Genomic DNA, 15,300 nt, shown 5'->3' on the forward strand with positions numbered 1-15,300 from the left:
TGTTGAAGATGAAGTCGTACCAAGGATAGGAGAACAATAAAAAATCTCTTCCACCTAAACACTCCAATGGGGGCATGGGTAAGCGAGAGGCTACGGTAAGTAGGTTTGGATAAATGCAGGGGGAGTACTTGGTGGTGAAGTGGGAGGCCTGTGATGTCTTCCCAGGGAATGTCTTGTCCAGTAACCAAACAAACTCAAAAGAGAGGAAGATGAGGGGTAGGAAGCATGGAGTGAGCAAAGAAACTATTCCTTTAAGATAGAAGGTCATTCTGCCACTCAAATTCATCCTAAAGGCCCACTCCCAGTCATTTCTTTCTGGCCTCTTGATTGACATCATGGGAAAGGAACAGTCTTCCTCTCTCTGTTTCCTGTGTCTACTGAGGGCCTGGTTCTCTCCTCATATTGGTTTTTGGTGGCCAGTAGGTAGGAAGTGTGGCTCTGGGAAGGGAGACACATTCATATAGGCTGGGGCTAATTCATGCTTCATTCTGGTTCATCAGAGATTTCCCAGTGGAGAGTATGTATACAAACCCAAATTTTTTCTGTTTACTTGTTTATAAATTGAGAAACCAATAGGGAGAAATGTCACAGAATTGGGGTAGTGTTTAGGTATTCTTGGATGCTTTAGTTAAATCTCATACAAAAGCATTCTCTGCAGTGGCATCAGATTTAGAATAGTTACCAATAGTTCAAGCTGTTTTTGAGCTAGAAATCTGGAAGTGAAAGGTTCATTAATTCTCTTAGTGTTTTCCACTTTCCTTAAACTCTAGATTACTGTGCTCCTTCTCATTAAACACAGCTGCTGTGCAGCTGTTGGTAGCAATCACAAAAGTTCAAGGCTAGTCTGTGGCCCAACACAAAGAAAAGTTGTTATTCCTTAGTCATGCACTTGTGTGGTGGCAAATGCATAGCCTAAATTTGTAGGAGATTAATTTAAAAACCTCCAGAGTGCAGGTAAAGAATGGGGAGAAGAGGCTTTTCTAAGCTTCTTCTCAGGAGGCAAATAATTTTGCAAAGGGAGAATTCATTTTATGTTCAGAAAACCTGAACAAAAGAACAACCAAAGAGGAGTCATTTTCCCATTAGGAACATCAACCTCAGTTTCATTGTGCTCTGAGATATTTCAGTTATCTTTTGCTCCAAGCTGAGGAGTAGGGTTGCTGTTTTTCCTAAAGCTAATTGTTACTTTGCCATGTAATATGGAGTCACCCAAAAAAAGAGAAAACAAAGTTTGAAATATGCAGAATGATACACAAATCCATGGAAGGACGAATTTCCGTGTTCATCTGCAGCACGCACTCATTAGATAGTGAAATTACAGGCTTTTTTTGTGGGGATTTGGTGGTGCTTCGCTCATTTTGACACTGTAAACACATGGTTGAAAATTCCACTGTGTTTTTGTAGATGTCCTAATACTTAAGTATCCATTAATTGGTTTAGAAAAAAAGCCCCTCCAGAGTAGTCTATTATCAGTTTATTCACAAAAGCCTATCATGTGCTTTTTTCTAATTTAAGATGCAAAAAGAATAGATGTCTCAAATGACACCTCCGCCAAAAAATGTCACAAGACCAATAGCTTTGCCAGGCTCTTCTCTATCTTGCAGGGTATTAAAAGGAGAACTCAATAAATGAGCAATCTGTTGGTTAAAATTATGTTGGTGTGCACATTACACATTCATAATATAAGTTCCAGCCTTTATTTCAATAGCTCTCACTATATTTCTTCTTAGTGAGACATATTTGTTATTGAATTTTGAAAAATTTCCTATAATTCACTTTTCTTTATTTCTTTAAACAACTAGGCTTACTAAAATTTTAAGGCTCCCCAATACATCTAGGTGCTTGGCCCATAGGCACTGTGTCATCTCATTTCTGCACTTTCGAATTATGTGCTGTTGTAAGAGAAGCTCAGGCATCATAGAGAAATGCAGCCACATTTAATCTTTCATTCTTCTAAAATCCATTGGAAATTTGTTCCCCTTTCTCCATGATATTTATCCTTTTGGACACTGCAATATAATTTTAGTGTCCATGTTTTATTTATAAAATACATGTTAACCTCTTTAAGGGTTAGCACCATGTTAAATGTACATTAATACAACCAATGCTATCTTTTTAAAACAAATTTTTGGTGTCACTGAGGTTTGAAATTGGCTTCATGTTTTCTTGACCTTGTGTTTTCAAGTTACTTAACTGATGATACTGTCTTTTAAAAACTTCTCCAGCTACTAAATTCTTCATTAGAATTTATTGAAAATTAAAGTTAGCATAGGAAAAAGGGAGGTGGACTTGTTTTAGAATATGTACCCAGGGGAATCCCTCGACATTTCCTTTTTATCTATTACTTCCCATTTTTCATTTTCACTAGAACATCTGCCATGTCCCTTAACTAGTTTTCTATGAACATATTAAGATATGAAAGCATTCGGTTGCCTTTCTTGACGGGTTTGCTCCTCTGTAGTTTCCATTGCACATTCCAGGGAATTCTGGAGAGACTGTAGCTGATTCAAGGTCTCCTTCAGTAAAAAGCGAGTGACAAATTGTTCTAAATTGGAGGCTTCTTGATAGTCCTAAAAATGACAAAACAAACACAGTTAGAAGTATGATGGAAAAATATATCCAGGAATAGATTTCCTTCCGCCATTGATCCTCCAGTCTTGGACTAAACTGAGAAAGGGAGAGTGAAGAGAACAAATGTGCAAGCCTTGGTGTTTGTGGTAGAGCTCCCCTCACCCACCAGAGGTTGAAGGGAAGAATTGCAGAAATGATTAGAATACATCCTATCTCACTGAATTTGTCTCAGATTAGAAAAGAACAGAACAGAAAGAAAAGAAAAGAACAGAAAATAAGGGAATTATGGAATAGCTATCTGTAAAAAAAAGAAACAAATATCTGGGTTCAAAGGACTGAAATGTGACTTTCTTCGTATTTCACCTCATGGCCAGGCCATGATACACGTCTCTATTATTATCAACAAAAGAGCGATCACGTTCCAACAATTGGCTTAATTCCCTCTTGATGTATTTATTATGCTTGATCCATATTATGCTGAAGCTGGAGGAAATTATGCATAGTTAGTTCTCTTAAAATTCAGAAAATGTTAGACTTGCGATCTTGAATCAGCTTACTAAATCAGCTCACATTCCTCTCTCTGTAACTTTACCTGAAGGATTAATGTCTAGTGCATCTAAGCCAGGAAACATCATTCATTTCAACAGCTGCAGGTCTTCACCGAGATCATTATAGACTTAATAGCTATACTGGCCAAGTTCTTCCAGGCAGGTTGGTTAAGCTGTGGACAGTACTACCTGCCATCCTGAAGTCTGGTGGAGATTAAGGGAAAGAGCCAGAATGGAACCACACTTTTAGGTCATCTGACCAGCCAGCTGAATCTGATTTGGTATTCTTGTTGGGCAATTAAATATTCAAGTTCAGCCAAGGAAAAGATTTATTTGCTTGTGTCCCTAAACAAATGATTTTTTTTCCTGGTTGAAAATACAAAAGTGAAAGGAATGATGTTGACAAGATATTGTCAAGGGTCACAATGTGCTAGGGAAACTCAGGGCATAGTTTTCAACCCAAACACATAAAATTTGGTTATTTAACCTGAGTCACACTTTTCTCACTTATAAATCAGGCTAAGCCACTCAATCTAGTTATTTTCAGAAAGACAACACAAGGAATCTTTCTAATCTACCATATCTAATAGACTTATTTGAAAATTTAAAATTATCTTTAAACTTTACTTAAGAAAATAACTGTAACAAAGTATTATACTCTCAAACAATCATAAGGATTTGGGATAAGCTAACTCAAATTCTGCATATTTTTCCACAGTAGTTTGATCTCATAGCTTGCAGTGTAATAGCTTGCAATAAAAACTTCAAAAAATTATTTTTCCATGTGTGTTTTGAAAACAAGGAAACTTTTTTCTTCAGATGGAAAGAAAATATGTTGATGGGCAAACGCTGTGTTTGATTTTTATCTCTACAGTTATTTCCTTTTTGCCAACACATATTTTAAAAATAAAATTTATTAAGATGAAGACAAAACATAATTGCACAGTCAGAGAACATGCCAGCTACATTTGCATCTCAGTATACACTATGACTAATTCAAAGCAAATGATAGAATGCTTTATACCTGTTTGTAGACAGCAATGAAAAGTGAAAGACATGTACATTCACTGAGCAATGAAATGGAGTGCTGGCCTTATTCTTTTCACAAAATGTTTCTTTTTGCAAATGTTAAATATTTGTCATTGTCATATCAGAGCTAGAAAAAGTTTTTTTGAAGCCAATTTGAAAGTCAGTCATTGTAATTAAATTTTGGTCTCTTAAACAGAAAGGTCCTATCTTATATTTATAACCTTCAAAGTACTCAGAATAGATACTTATTCAATACCTGACTAACTTGCAGAATTAAGAATATATTTTATTGTTCCTCAGCACTGATTGTTTGCACCTGTAATCCTAGTTACTCAGGAAGCACACATCAGGAAGACTGTGGCTCAAGGCTAACCCCGGCAAAAAGTTCAGAAGATCCCCCCTCAACCAGTCGTTGAGTACATAACATGTTTATGCCATCCCATTTACAGTTGAAGCACAGTTGATTTATGCTCCATGCTGGCACAGGCAAAAAGTAAGGATCTCTCTCAACAATAGTCAGAGCATAAAAGATCGGAGGTGTGGTTTGTGTGGTACGGCATCTGACTAGCAAGTATGAAGCCCTGAGTTCAAAACATTAGTATCATTTAAGAAAGAACATTTTATTTTTATTTTTTCTTTTGGCCAGTCCTAGGGCTTGGACTCAGGGCCTGCACACTGTCCCTGGCTTCTTTTTGCTCAAGGCTAGCACTCTGCCGCTTGAGCCACAGCGCCACTTCTGGCCATTTTCTGTATATGTGGTGCTGGGGAATCGAACCCAGGGCCTCATGTATACGAGGCAAGCACTCTTGCCACTAGGCCATATCACCAGCCCAAGAAAGAACATTTATTGTATTGCTAATATCCTATAAGATAGTGTTAGCATTCTATAAATATAGAGATTGATAAAAATTCAAGTCAGATATTTAAGGTAAATTAAAATAATCTGATAACTGGCTATTTCATTGTTGGTCCATCACTGGCTTTTGGAAAATTATTTTGTGCTCTCTTCTACAACTTTTCTGAGATGAAAGTTTGCAATCCCCACTAGGCCATCTGCGGTTAAGTAATGCCACAATGAGCTGAATTGATGGTTTCGTCAGCAATGTGGATAGCTTGACACTGAGAGAGGTGATAGGTGGGATCACACTCTGGGGGATTTGGTTTTGAGTCAGATAGGAAGTTTTTTGTTAACTGATGCCTCTTGGTGATGGCGGGCGGGGGGGGGGGTTGCTTACTTCTATTTCTCTTCCTAACTCCTGGCATTGTTCATGGCATCTGCTTGCACAGCTTCTCGTTCCCCTGAACCACTGCTTTTCTTCAGAGCATAGGGCACAAGCCTGTAACATCTTTTCCCTGGCTAGGGTAGATAATTTGTCTTTTTATTCTAGAATCACTTACTTACTTGACCCATTCCCTCATGTTAGGTTATGTTTTTTATGATTCATTTTCTATGTTATTATTCTTATACTGTTTTTAGCAGATTATGCCTTTCTTATATTTCTACCTCCTCCAAAACAATGCCTGGATGACTGCAGCTGCCCATAAATAGTTAGGATGCATGAGGAATGGGACACCACATGGATGTGAGAAAGTGCAGGAGGGGAGGCCTGAGCCCTGAGAATTGCTCTTGTAGCTCAGTCACCAGCTGCCACCTTGCTTCTCGACTGGTTTGTAGAGCCTGCTGCCCAGCTTGTCTAGTTGTGTGGTTCTGCCATAAAGGGACCTACAGCTTTACTCTTAGCAGACTGTGTGTCTTCCTTTTGCATTCTGGACCATTTGTTTGTCTTCTTCTCTTCCTTCACTCTGGGTCTGAAGCTATGGGATGGCAAACCCAGATGGGCACAGATCCAACCTCCCCTTCCCTTCTCTCAGATACACAGCAGATGTTCCTTTGGAAGGCAGTGGCAAAAGAAGCAGATGGAAAAATTAAATAGATAACACGCTGGGAAATGTCAAAGCCTGGCTCTTTTTATTCTCAATAAATGTGTTCATTGTGAGGGTATAAAAGGGGAATCTTTGCATTCTCAGCTCCCCCTCCCCCCAAGATTGGTATGTTGGTGTCAGGCACATGTTTCTTTTAAGCAAAGCCTGGAATTTGAGAGACTGGCAGAAAGAGCTTCTACTGGTCTAATAAGGAAAGGAAAAGTATATGTGCAGCCGATACTCAATATTCAGATTTTTCTTTGACACAGCTTAGAGCTTGATGGCTAGCAGAGAAAGATATGAGCAAATGAAAGATGAAACAGTATAGTCCTTAGATCCCAATAACCTCTGTTCAAGAAACTGTTATCGGGCTGGGGATATAGCCTAGTGGCAAAAGTGCCTGCCTCGGATACACGAGGCCCTAGGTTCGATTCCCCAGCACCACATATACAGAAAACGGCCAGAAGTGGCGCTGTGGCTCAAGTGGCAGAGTGCTAGCCTTGAGCGGGAAGAAGCCAGGGACAGTGCTCAGGCCCTGAGTCCAAGGCCCAGGATTGGCCAAAAAAAAAAAAAAAAGAAACTGTTATCAATTACATGAATCATTAGGTGAAAAAATTTTTAACCAACAAGCATTAATACTTCCATTTTTGCTGTTGGAAAGCCAACATGGAAACATTTCAATTCTTCAATTCTTATATTTTCCTTTTGTGGAGCTTTCAGAATAGAGCTTGGATTCATTCAGTTAAAAAATTGCAGCATTTGAATCATGGTACTTTGAAAATTGGGTTTCTCAGGGGACTGCTGTGCATATTAATTGTCAGATGAGTTTTCAAGATTCAACCTCTGCCCATCTGCTTGATGGAAGAGTGGAGATCTTGGTTATTAACACACTATGAATCATCTGAGTTAATTAGGAAAATCAGAGCATTTGATTTCCCTGTTTATGTTTGCCCCATTTGAAAATGAATCAAGCCAGTGACATCTTGTCTCAGAGTCTTCTTGTTTAGGTCACATACAATCATATTTGGCAGGGGGTACTGCTTCAGTCCGACTTTCCATGCAACCTCCTACAGTTCTTGCCATTCTTATGTGAGGCATATGTGCCAGCTTCCATCACAGGAAAAAAAATCACTGTGAGGAGATAAGGATATCTCTTTTGAGCCTTTCCTGAAATGGTGTGTTCTCTCTCTCTCTCTCTCTCTCTCTCTCTCTCTCTCTCTCTCTCTGTGAGTGTGTGTGTGTGTGTGTACTAGCTTACACATGTTACCCATATCCTACTTAAAAGTATTCTTAGTTTCTATTTCAAATAGAATGTTTATTTTGCTCCAAACTTGGAGAACACTTATATTAAATTTAAAACAATTAAAGAACTGGTCTTGATCAAAGTGTCATAAAAAATGGAATGGGGTTAACTCCAGATATGGCTTCAGAAATCACAGGTGGCAAAACAAGGGATCAAAAGGATTCCAGATGACAGATTCTTCACAGATGAAGAGAAGTATAAATTCAGAAGTTAATGAGATAGAAGACCAAGTTATAATTTAGAAATAAAATATTATTAGATAATAGCTAGATATTGGAAACTTGGAAATAAGCAAAGGAGATGAGTTACATTATTTAAAATTCAGGTTCGAATTAACACATTCCTCCTGGAGCTGTCAAGGGTTTATTTCTCTGGCTCTTCTTTTTGTTTTTCTGTCTCCTTCTATGATGCTTTCTCACACCAGGAGCATATGACCCTCATCCGTGGGCATCTTCCTCTGAAGCATATTCCTATTCTACCATGAAGGAATTCTCCTCAAACAAGTAGCATCTGAAGAACAGTTGCATGGGTAACCCAGTGGGACATTTACAGGATCAGTCCAAATGTGGAGATCCTGGGACTGTGGTGATGAAGAATCTCATCTGAAATGAGTAGAGTTCTTGTCAAACATTGTTATCCCCTTCGCATGTCCTCCCCTCTCCCCTGACTCCCTTGCCTCCAAGTTGTAAAGTTTCCAACATAGTATCTTGTCAGTATGACTATTGCATCCTTTCACCCTTTGTCCTACATTTCTGTTTTTCTCCTTTCCATCACCAATTCAGATAAATTTATATGCAATACTGAAATCCAAAACAGTGACAACAGGAGGTAAACTAAAGGGAGAAAAAGAAATAACTGCATACAGTTCAACAAGAATTGTACTCATTTCCTTACCTGTAACCCTTCTGTACATCATCTTTACTACAACAAAAACAACAAAAATGTTCAAAGTTCTATGGATTTTCCCTTGCTTTTGTTTCCTTGCTAAGATGTTGTTACCTCATCATTAGAAGTATCTAGGGTGATTGAACACTCCATGTTACCTATTCTTCATACTATAGACTGCTTTATCATAACCTAGAGAAATTTATTGGTCTCCTTTACAGTATCATAAATGCTAAACCAAAGCATGGCCCTGCCCACATATACCTAGTAAAGAGTATATATAGACTTTAAACAAACCGAAGACATTTTAAGTTTTGCCAGGCACAAGCTTTTGTATTTTTTAAAAATTCTTGCTTATTACTAAGCAGAAATCAAGACAACTATCTTTATTTGAATTTTATAACAATTTGGTAAAGACATACATATGAACATAGCTGTAAAAAAGAATCTCATCTGAAAAGGGTTGAACTAGAGTTCTGATTTGTGTTTGTGCCACTTGACAGCTATGCTGAGTTAGAAAAAGTGTTCAACCTTTCATAATCCTCTATTTTCTTAACTATACATTAGAATAGGTAGCACAAGCTTCTGGTTTAAATGAAGCATGGCATGTAAAGTATGATGCCCACCTCATGGTTTTTTACTACTATTAACATTATGGAGGAAGAATATTACGAAGTGTAATGGACATGTTGTTAGCTCAAAATTCAGAAGATCTTGACTTGTTTACTGGGACAACAGAGTACATTACAACTGCTGCTAAGATGAATGTTGAATTGGTGTTTTGCATGTGGTAGTCTCCAAAGAAATTAATATTCCTGAATTCTTTGCCTAAACATTGATGTTACACATCTTCTCCATTGCTTTCTTAAAAAAAAAAAATATATATATATATATATATATATATATACCTTTATATTCATATCCATTGCTATACTGAACCTGTCACCCATGGAATTGTCTTTGAGGAATGCTACCTTAAAAATACAGAGTTCAAGCTGGCACCAGTGGCTCACACCCATAATCCTATCTTCTCAAGAAACTGAGGTCTGAAGATCACGGTTCAAAGCCAGCAGGGCAGGAAAGTCTGTAAGATTTTTATCACCAATAAACTACTCAGAAAAAGGTGGAAGTAGCACTATGGCTCAAATGGTAGAGCACTAGCCTTGAGCATGGAGCGTCAGGGACAGTGTCTAGGCCCAGATTTCAAGTCCCAATACAAGCAAAAATAAAAGAAAAAATACAGAATTCACTTGCAAAATGAGGCAGAAAGCTTTTCCACTCATGACTTGTTTCTCATTAAGAATGCTGTGTGGAATGTTCCCCCTGTCTCCTCCTAGTACTGCAGGCCAGGCTTTTCTAGAGCATATTATTTTGTACAAATCTTTCCATAAGTTTTAGCCTCTCACTTTACTCCTTTTCATTTCTTTCTTCCCAGTTAGTGAGACATGTATTGGCTAAATGTCTTCCCTTCTCCTTGAGACTGCATGAGTCCTGCCTTATTCACCTAGGCTCTGTTCCTTTTTCTACATGACAGAAGTGTAGATACTGTGAAAAATAAGAGGATTGGGTAGGAGAAGAGAGAAATACTCATAGTATAAGTTTTGAAAGTCCTGGATTCTCCACATAAGAGGAGGCAAAACAACAACAACAACAATAACACTACAACTACAAAATACAACTACAAAACCTCAGTAGACAACAAACATAACCATGCTGGAGGACAAGATATTATGTGCCCCTCAGTAGATGAATGGATCAGGAAATGTGGTACATATACACAATGAAATTTTATGCCTCGATCAGAAATAATGACATTGCCCCATTCGTAAGGAAATGGAAGAACTTGGAAAAAATTATACTAAGTGAAGTGAGCCAGACCCAAAGAAACATGGATTCTATGGTCTGGAAATAATTAGCACAGGTTTAGGCTGGTCACAGCAGAGGATCACAAGAGGCCAATAGCTATACCCTTAAGAACACATAAGATGATGCAAAGTGAAATGAACTCCATGTTATGGAAACGATTGTTATATCACTGATATAATTACTTTCAACATGTGATGTGAAATCGTAGCTTCTATTATTGATGACCCTCTTGTATTCCCTTCCTGTGGTTGTACCTGCACTATCTCTGTATCTTATCTGAGTACACTGGAAACCGTGTATACTGGTACTAGAACTAGGAAACTGAAAGTGAATACCAAAATCTAGAGACACAGGGTAAAAAGACAAATGACTACAAAAGCAATACTTGCAAAACTGTTTGGTGTAAATCAACTGAACAACTCATGGGGGGAAAGGGAAAGGGGGAGAAGAGAATGAGGGAGGAGGGAACAAACAGTACAAGAAATGTACCCAATGCCTAACTTATGAAACTGTAACCTCTCTGTTCATCAGTTTGACAATAAAAATTTTAAAAAAGATAATATCATGAACCAAATATCATGAATAAGGACAAAGTCACTGAGAGCTACAGAATCTGCAGGATATGGCATGGCAAGACGTGTAGGAAGAGCCAAAGGTAAGTGATGGGATATAACGTCAGTTGTGCCACAGACCTGTGACTAAGAGAAGTCCTAACTAGCCAATGAATGCTCACTACAGTAACAGTGAATAGAAAATATAAGCTTCAGTCGGGAGCTATTTTCTTCAAAAACTATTGAATACAAAAATGGGGGAGCACAAAATCCTACTAGCTGTATGGAGTCCCTGGAACCCCCTGAAATCAGCACCCTCCCACTCCCATCCCCGAGTCACTGTTAGGAGACTGGGGAGAATCTCTTGGGGTTGGGATCAGAACTGAGCCACACAGGGTCACAGAGACAAAGGAAAGACTCAGATAAAAAGTCAGGGAGAGGTACAGGGCTATCATTTGGAAGAAGGAGAGCCACTTTATTGTTCAACTGCTAGACAAACCATCTAAGAAGAAGCTCTGTGAAGTTAAAGAAAATAATTCTGAACCATCACTTAATTCAGAAAAATATTTAAAAAAATAAACACTGAAAAACTATCAAGGCCAAATTCTGTAGTAATAAAAGAAAATACCACAGACAATGCATATCAGAAAGGAGGTCCCCAAACTGTAATCACATATTTATAAATGATCTAAGAGACTATAAAAAAGATCAAAAAGTTAAAAAGGCAACATATATTAAAGACAGTTTAAGTAAGAAATGAAATGATAGAATTCTGAAAAGAATTAGAAATAAAATAAAAATAGGATTTAAGAAATTAAGTGAAAATTAGATGGAACACAACAACAAATAAACATATATAATACCTTAATGGGAAAGATGAAAAGGTGAAAAACATGTTTTGTTTTGTTTATTTGGTCCTGGGGCTTGAACTCAGAGCCTGGGCACTGTCCTGAGCTCCTTTGTGCTCAATGCTTGTACTTTACCACTTGAACCACACCTCCATTTCTGACTTTTTCTGAGTAGTTTATTGGAAATAAAAATCTCATAGACTTTTCTGTCCAGGCTAGCTTTGAATCATGACCTTCAGATCTCAGCCTCCTGAGTAGCTAGGGTTACAGGGGTGAGCCACCAGCACCTGGCTGAAGGTGAAAAACTTCAAACATAAAAAAATAGTAGAGAAAAGACACAGAGGTATTTAATGGGAAGTGAAAAATGTTGAAGATAAAAAAATATTCAACTTACTGACAATGGAATTCCTAAGGTAACACTGAAACTAAAAAAGGAACAGAAGAAACAATTCTATTAAGAATGTTTTCCAGCAATAAAAGTTTTAATATTAAATATTGAAAGCATTTTGAAGATGTGAGAATATTAACTCAGGACAAACATATCAAGACATTCATAAAATTACTGTATTTTACAAGGCAAGCACTCTTGCCACTAGGCCATATCCCCAGCAAAATTACTGTATTTTAATAGATAAAACAAAATATTTTGGGGGTCAGTTGTGGGGCTTGAAGTTGGGCACTGTCCCTGAGCTCTTTTGCTCAAGGCTAGAGCTCTACCACTTTGAGCCACTGCTCTACTTCGGGAAAAGAAAAATTATTTGTGATCACAAACATAAAGGACATATAACTTATGTGTAAAACACAACACATCTCAAAACAAAAAAAATGGATAATCATAAGACATTCTTCAAGAGTTTTATAAAAGAAAAGAAATTGTAATGACACATTTAAGATTTTGAAATGGGTCCAAGGATTTCTACAAGTAAAAATGTATTTCCAAAATGAAGATCTTCCTCCCATCCCCCAGATCAACAACATGGAAAAAGAGTAATACTGTAATACCAAGTAATACTGCTACCATGAACTCATCTCAGGAATTTGAGAAGATGAGCTTCAGACGACCAAAATGATGAGAGATTTCAAGACACAGGCAGATGGACCAGGCTCTCTGTAGAGGCAAACTGCAGATGTCTAGAGACTACTTTTTGCCATTTGAGTAGGAAAGCAGCCACAGACCTTTTTTAAAAAGAAAACTGGCGGTGTTCATAGATCATGTACAGAGTTTGGCCAGTCGCTAGAGTTCTCTGACCTCTCATCCAGTACCGGACTGCCAACATCAGAGTCACATCAGTTAGGGGTGTGTCTCAAGTGTGTCTCAGTGCCTATCAAACATGAACAAGGCCCTGGGTACTGCAAAACAAAACAATCACAAGAAATAGTGTATGATTCCTGATTCTTGGTGAGACAATACATTACTATGCAGTCTAGTCAAATAAGCTTAGAATTCAGCTGAGAATTTATATAACAAACAGCGAGGAGGGGGAGGGAGGGTATCAATCTGACTGAAAATACTGCATATGGACATGTGAAATACCAAAGTGAAGTCCCTTTGAATAATTAATATACCCTAAAAACAGTGAATGATAGGAATGGAGAAAAGGTCCTGTATGGGTTTGGGGGGTACTAGTGGAAGAGAGGAAGACAGAAAAGGTGACCATTTGGTCAAAATACTTTATTTATACCTGTCAAAATAAAACAATAAAATTTTTTGGGATTGATTTGGAAAGAAAGGATGGAGGATGAGATTGATGATTCTGATCAAAGTATATTGTATGTATATATGGACATGTCAAAGTAAAATGCCTTTGTACGACTAATTGATAAAATATGCAGAATCCCCCTTCCCCTGCAACTCAGAGTTCAGAGGAACATGCTAAATTGTATTGTAAGAATGATATTAACACAGCGGGAAGCAAATTCAGTCTCCTACCATGGAAAAATGCTGGTGGTAGTAGAAATAGATGGGCTTTAAATCACAGGCCTCTTTTGCAGGCAGTAGGACAAGAAAATTTGTAAACACTTCCAAATTAGCAATTTTATCACCTTTCATATACTATTTCTTCAACTGCTGGACTGAATTTCTCTGGAATGTAACATAGAAGCAAATGCCACATTTTCCAGTATAAAATGTACAAAGCTGTACTTGTACATGAATTGGATCCAATTTATTTTGTTGATGTTAATAGTAAAATATCACCAAAAGTTCTTTGCACAAACTCATTGCTTTCCACCTTATTGATAATGCATTTTCTTTGAATACTACATTTAAGCTCCAGGAACAGATATGGAAAAGTTAAAAAAAATATATATATAATATAGGGTAAGAGTCTAGCAATCCAACACCCCTCCCATAAGCAGTATATGTGTCCACTGGTTACTGCTATTTTAATCAGTCCTATAACTGGTTGTATTAATATGCCCAAGTTACTGAATTTGGCAGAAACAAATGTATTTTCAACATATTATATACAATCATGTTGCTTTCAAGGACAAATTACCTTCCTTTTTGATCTAGACATTCTGAGGCAGAAGACTAATTTAGCATTAAATATTATGATCAATTTCAAATAGTGCAATATCTGGGAAATAGATTTTTTCAAATACACTAATGCTGGTACATTGTTAAATTTTAACTTGCCATTGTGGCCCATTTATAAACAGACATCGATAGGTTAATTTTTGTTTTTCCAGTCCTGGGGCTTGAACAAGGGCTTAAACACGGTCCCTGACTTCTTTTTGCTCAAGGTTAGCACTTTACCACTTGAGCCACAGCTCCACTTCTGGCTTTTTGTATATATGTGGTATTGAGGAATTGAACCCATGGCTTCAAGTATATGAGGCAAGCACTCTTTAACACTAGGTCATATTCCCAGCCCCGATGTGTTAATTTTTTGTTCATGAAAAAATAGTCCTGAGGACAGATAACTTCCTTAAAATAAGGAACTTTTTTTTCCAGTAGGACTTTAAAAACAAGTTTATTTCAACCTTCTAAGATGAACATTATTTTTGTATCTGGGTTTTTACTTGGTTTTTGTGTCAGTCAGTACTGGGACTTGATTTCCTTGCTCTCAGCTGGTATTTGGCCACTTGAGTCACATATCCAATCCATCATTTTGCTGATTAATTGGAGCTAGGAGCTTGGAGACTGTGCACAGGCTGGTTTCAAATTCATTTCTCAGATCTCAGCTTCCTGAACATCTAGGATTAGAAACATGAGCTAGTAGCATTCAAATAGTCTGCTACTTAAACAAATTTTACAGTGTTTGGATCTGGAATGCAAAATTCACTATCAGAAAGTCATAGCATCTGGATATCACAGGTAATGAGCAAGACAGCACCACTGCATGTGCTGTCTCAGGTCCAACACAAAAGCGGATAGTAAGCAATACTTCTATTTCCTGGGCACCACATAGTTCTTTCAAGCTAGATAAGAATAAAACTATTCTTTTTTTACTTCTCCTATCAAAACTTGTTTAAAATACAAATGTTTCTGGATCATTTCTATTCTGTGTTAAACACCCCTGGAGCAATAGAAGATCTAGTCTCCTGAGATATAGGAGAAAGTTTCTAGATTATAAAAAGCTGTGCCCTTAAGGATATCACTGAAAGGCAAGCTTTTCAGCTCTGAACACAAGTAATTAAAATGGAAGGGAAAATTCACTTTGATTGCAGCTGAATTTCTGTTTAGGCTGAGAGGAGCAAGAAGGCAGTATAAGTTTTTTTTAATAAGCCACTAATAACAGTTTTTCTTAAGCAGGCTTCATATATATATATAT

At 37.5% G+C, this 15,300-nt stretch overlaps 1 protein-coding gene across 1 annotated transcript in view; it reads right to left on the minus strand.

Annotated features, from left to right (window-relative positions):
- The window catches only part of Necab1 (N-terminal EF-hand calcium binding protein 1), a 145,354-nt gene that overhangs the window by 30,902 nt on the left and 99,152 nt on the right, over positions 1-15,300 (minus strand). Inside the window, exon 6 of the mRNA XM_048358630.1 lies at positions 2,434-2,570. Within this exon, the coding sequence (XP_048214587.1) occupies positions 2,434-2,570 (137 nt within the window). The remainder of the gene's footprint in view (positions 1-2,433; positions 2,571-15,300) is intronic.

The sequence above is a fragment of the Perognathus longimembris genome, chromosome 12, assembly GCF_023159225.1.
Source record: "Perognathus longimembris pacificus isolate PPM17 chromosome 12, ASM2315922v1, whole genome shotgun sequence".
NCBI lineage: Eukaryota > Metazoa > Chordata > Mammalia > Rodentia > Heteromyidae > Perognathus > Perognathus longimembris.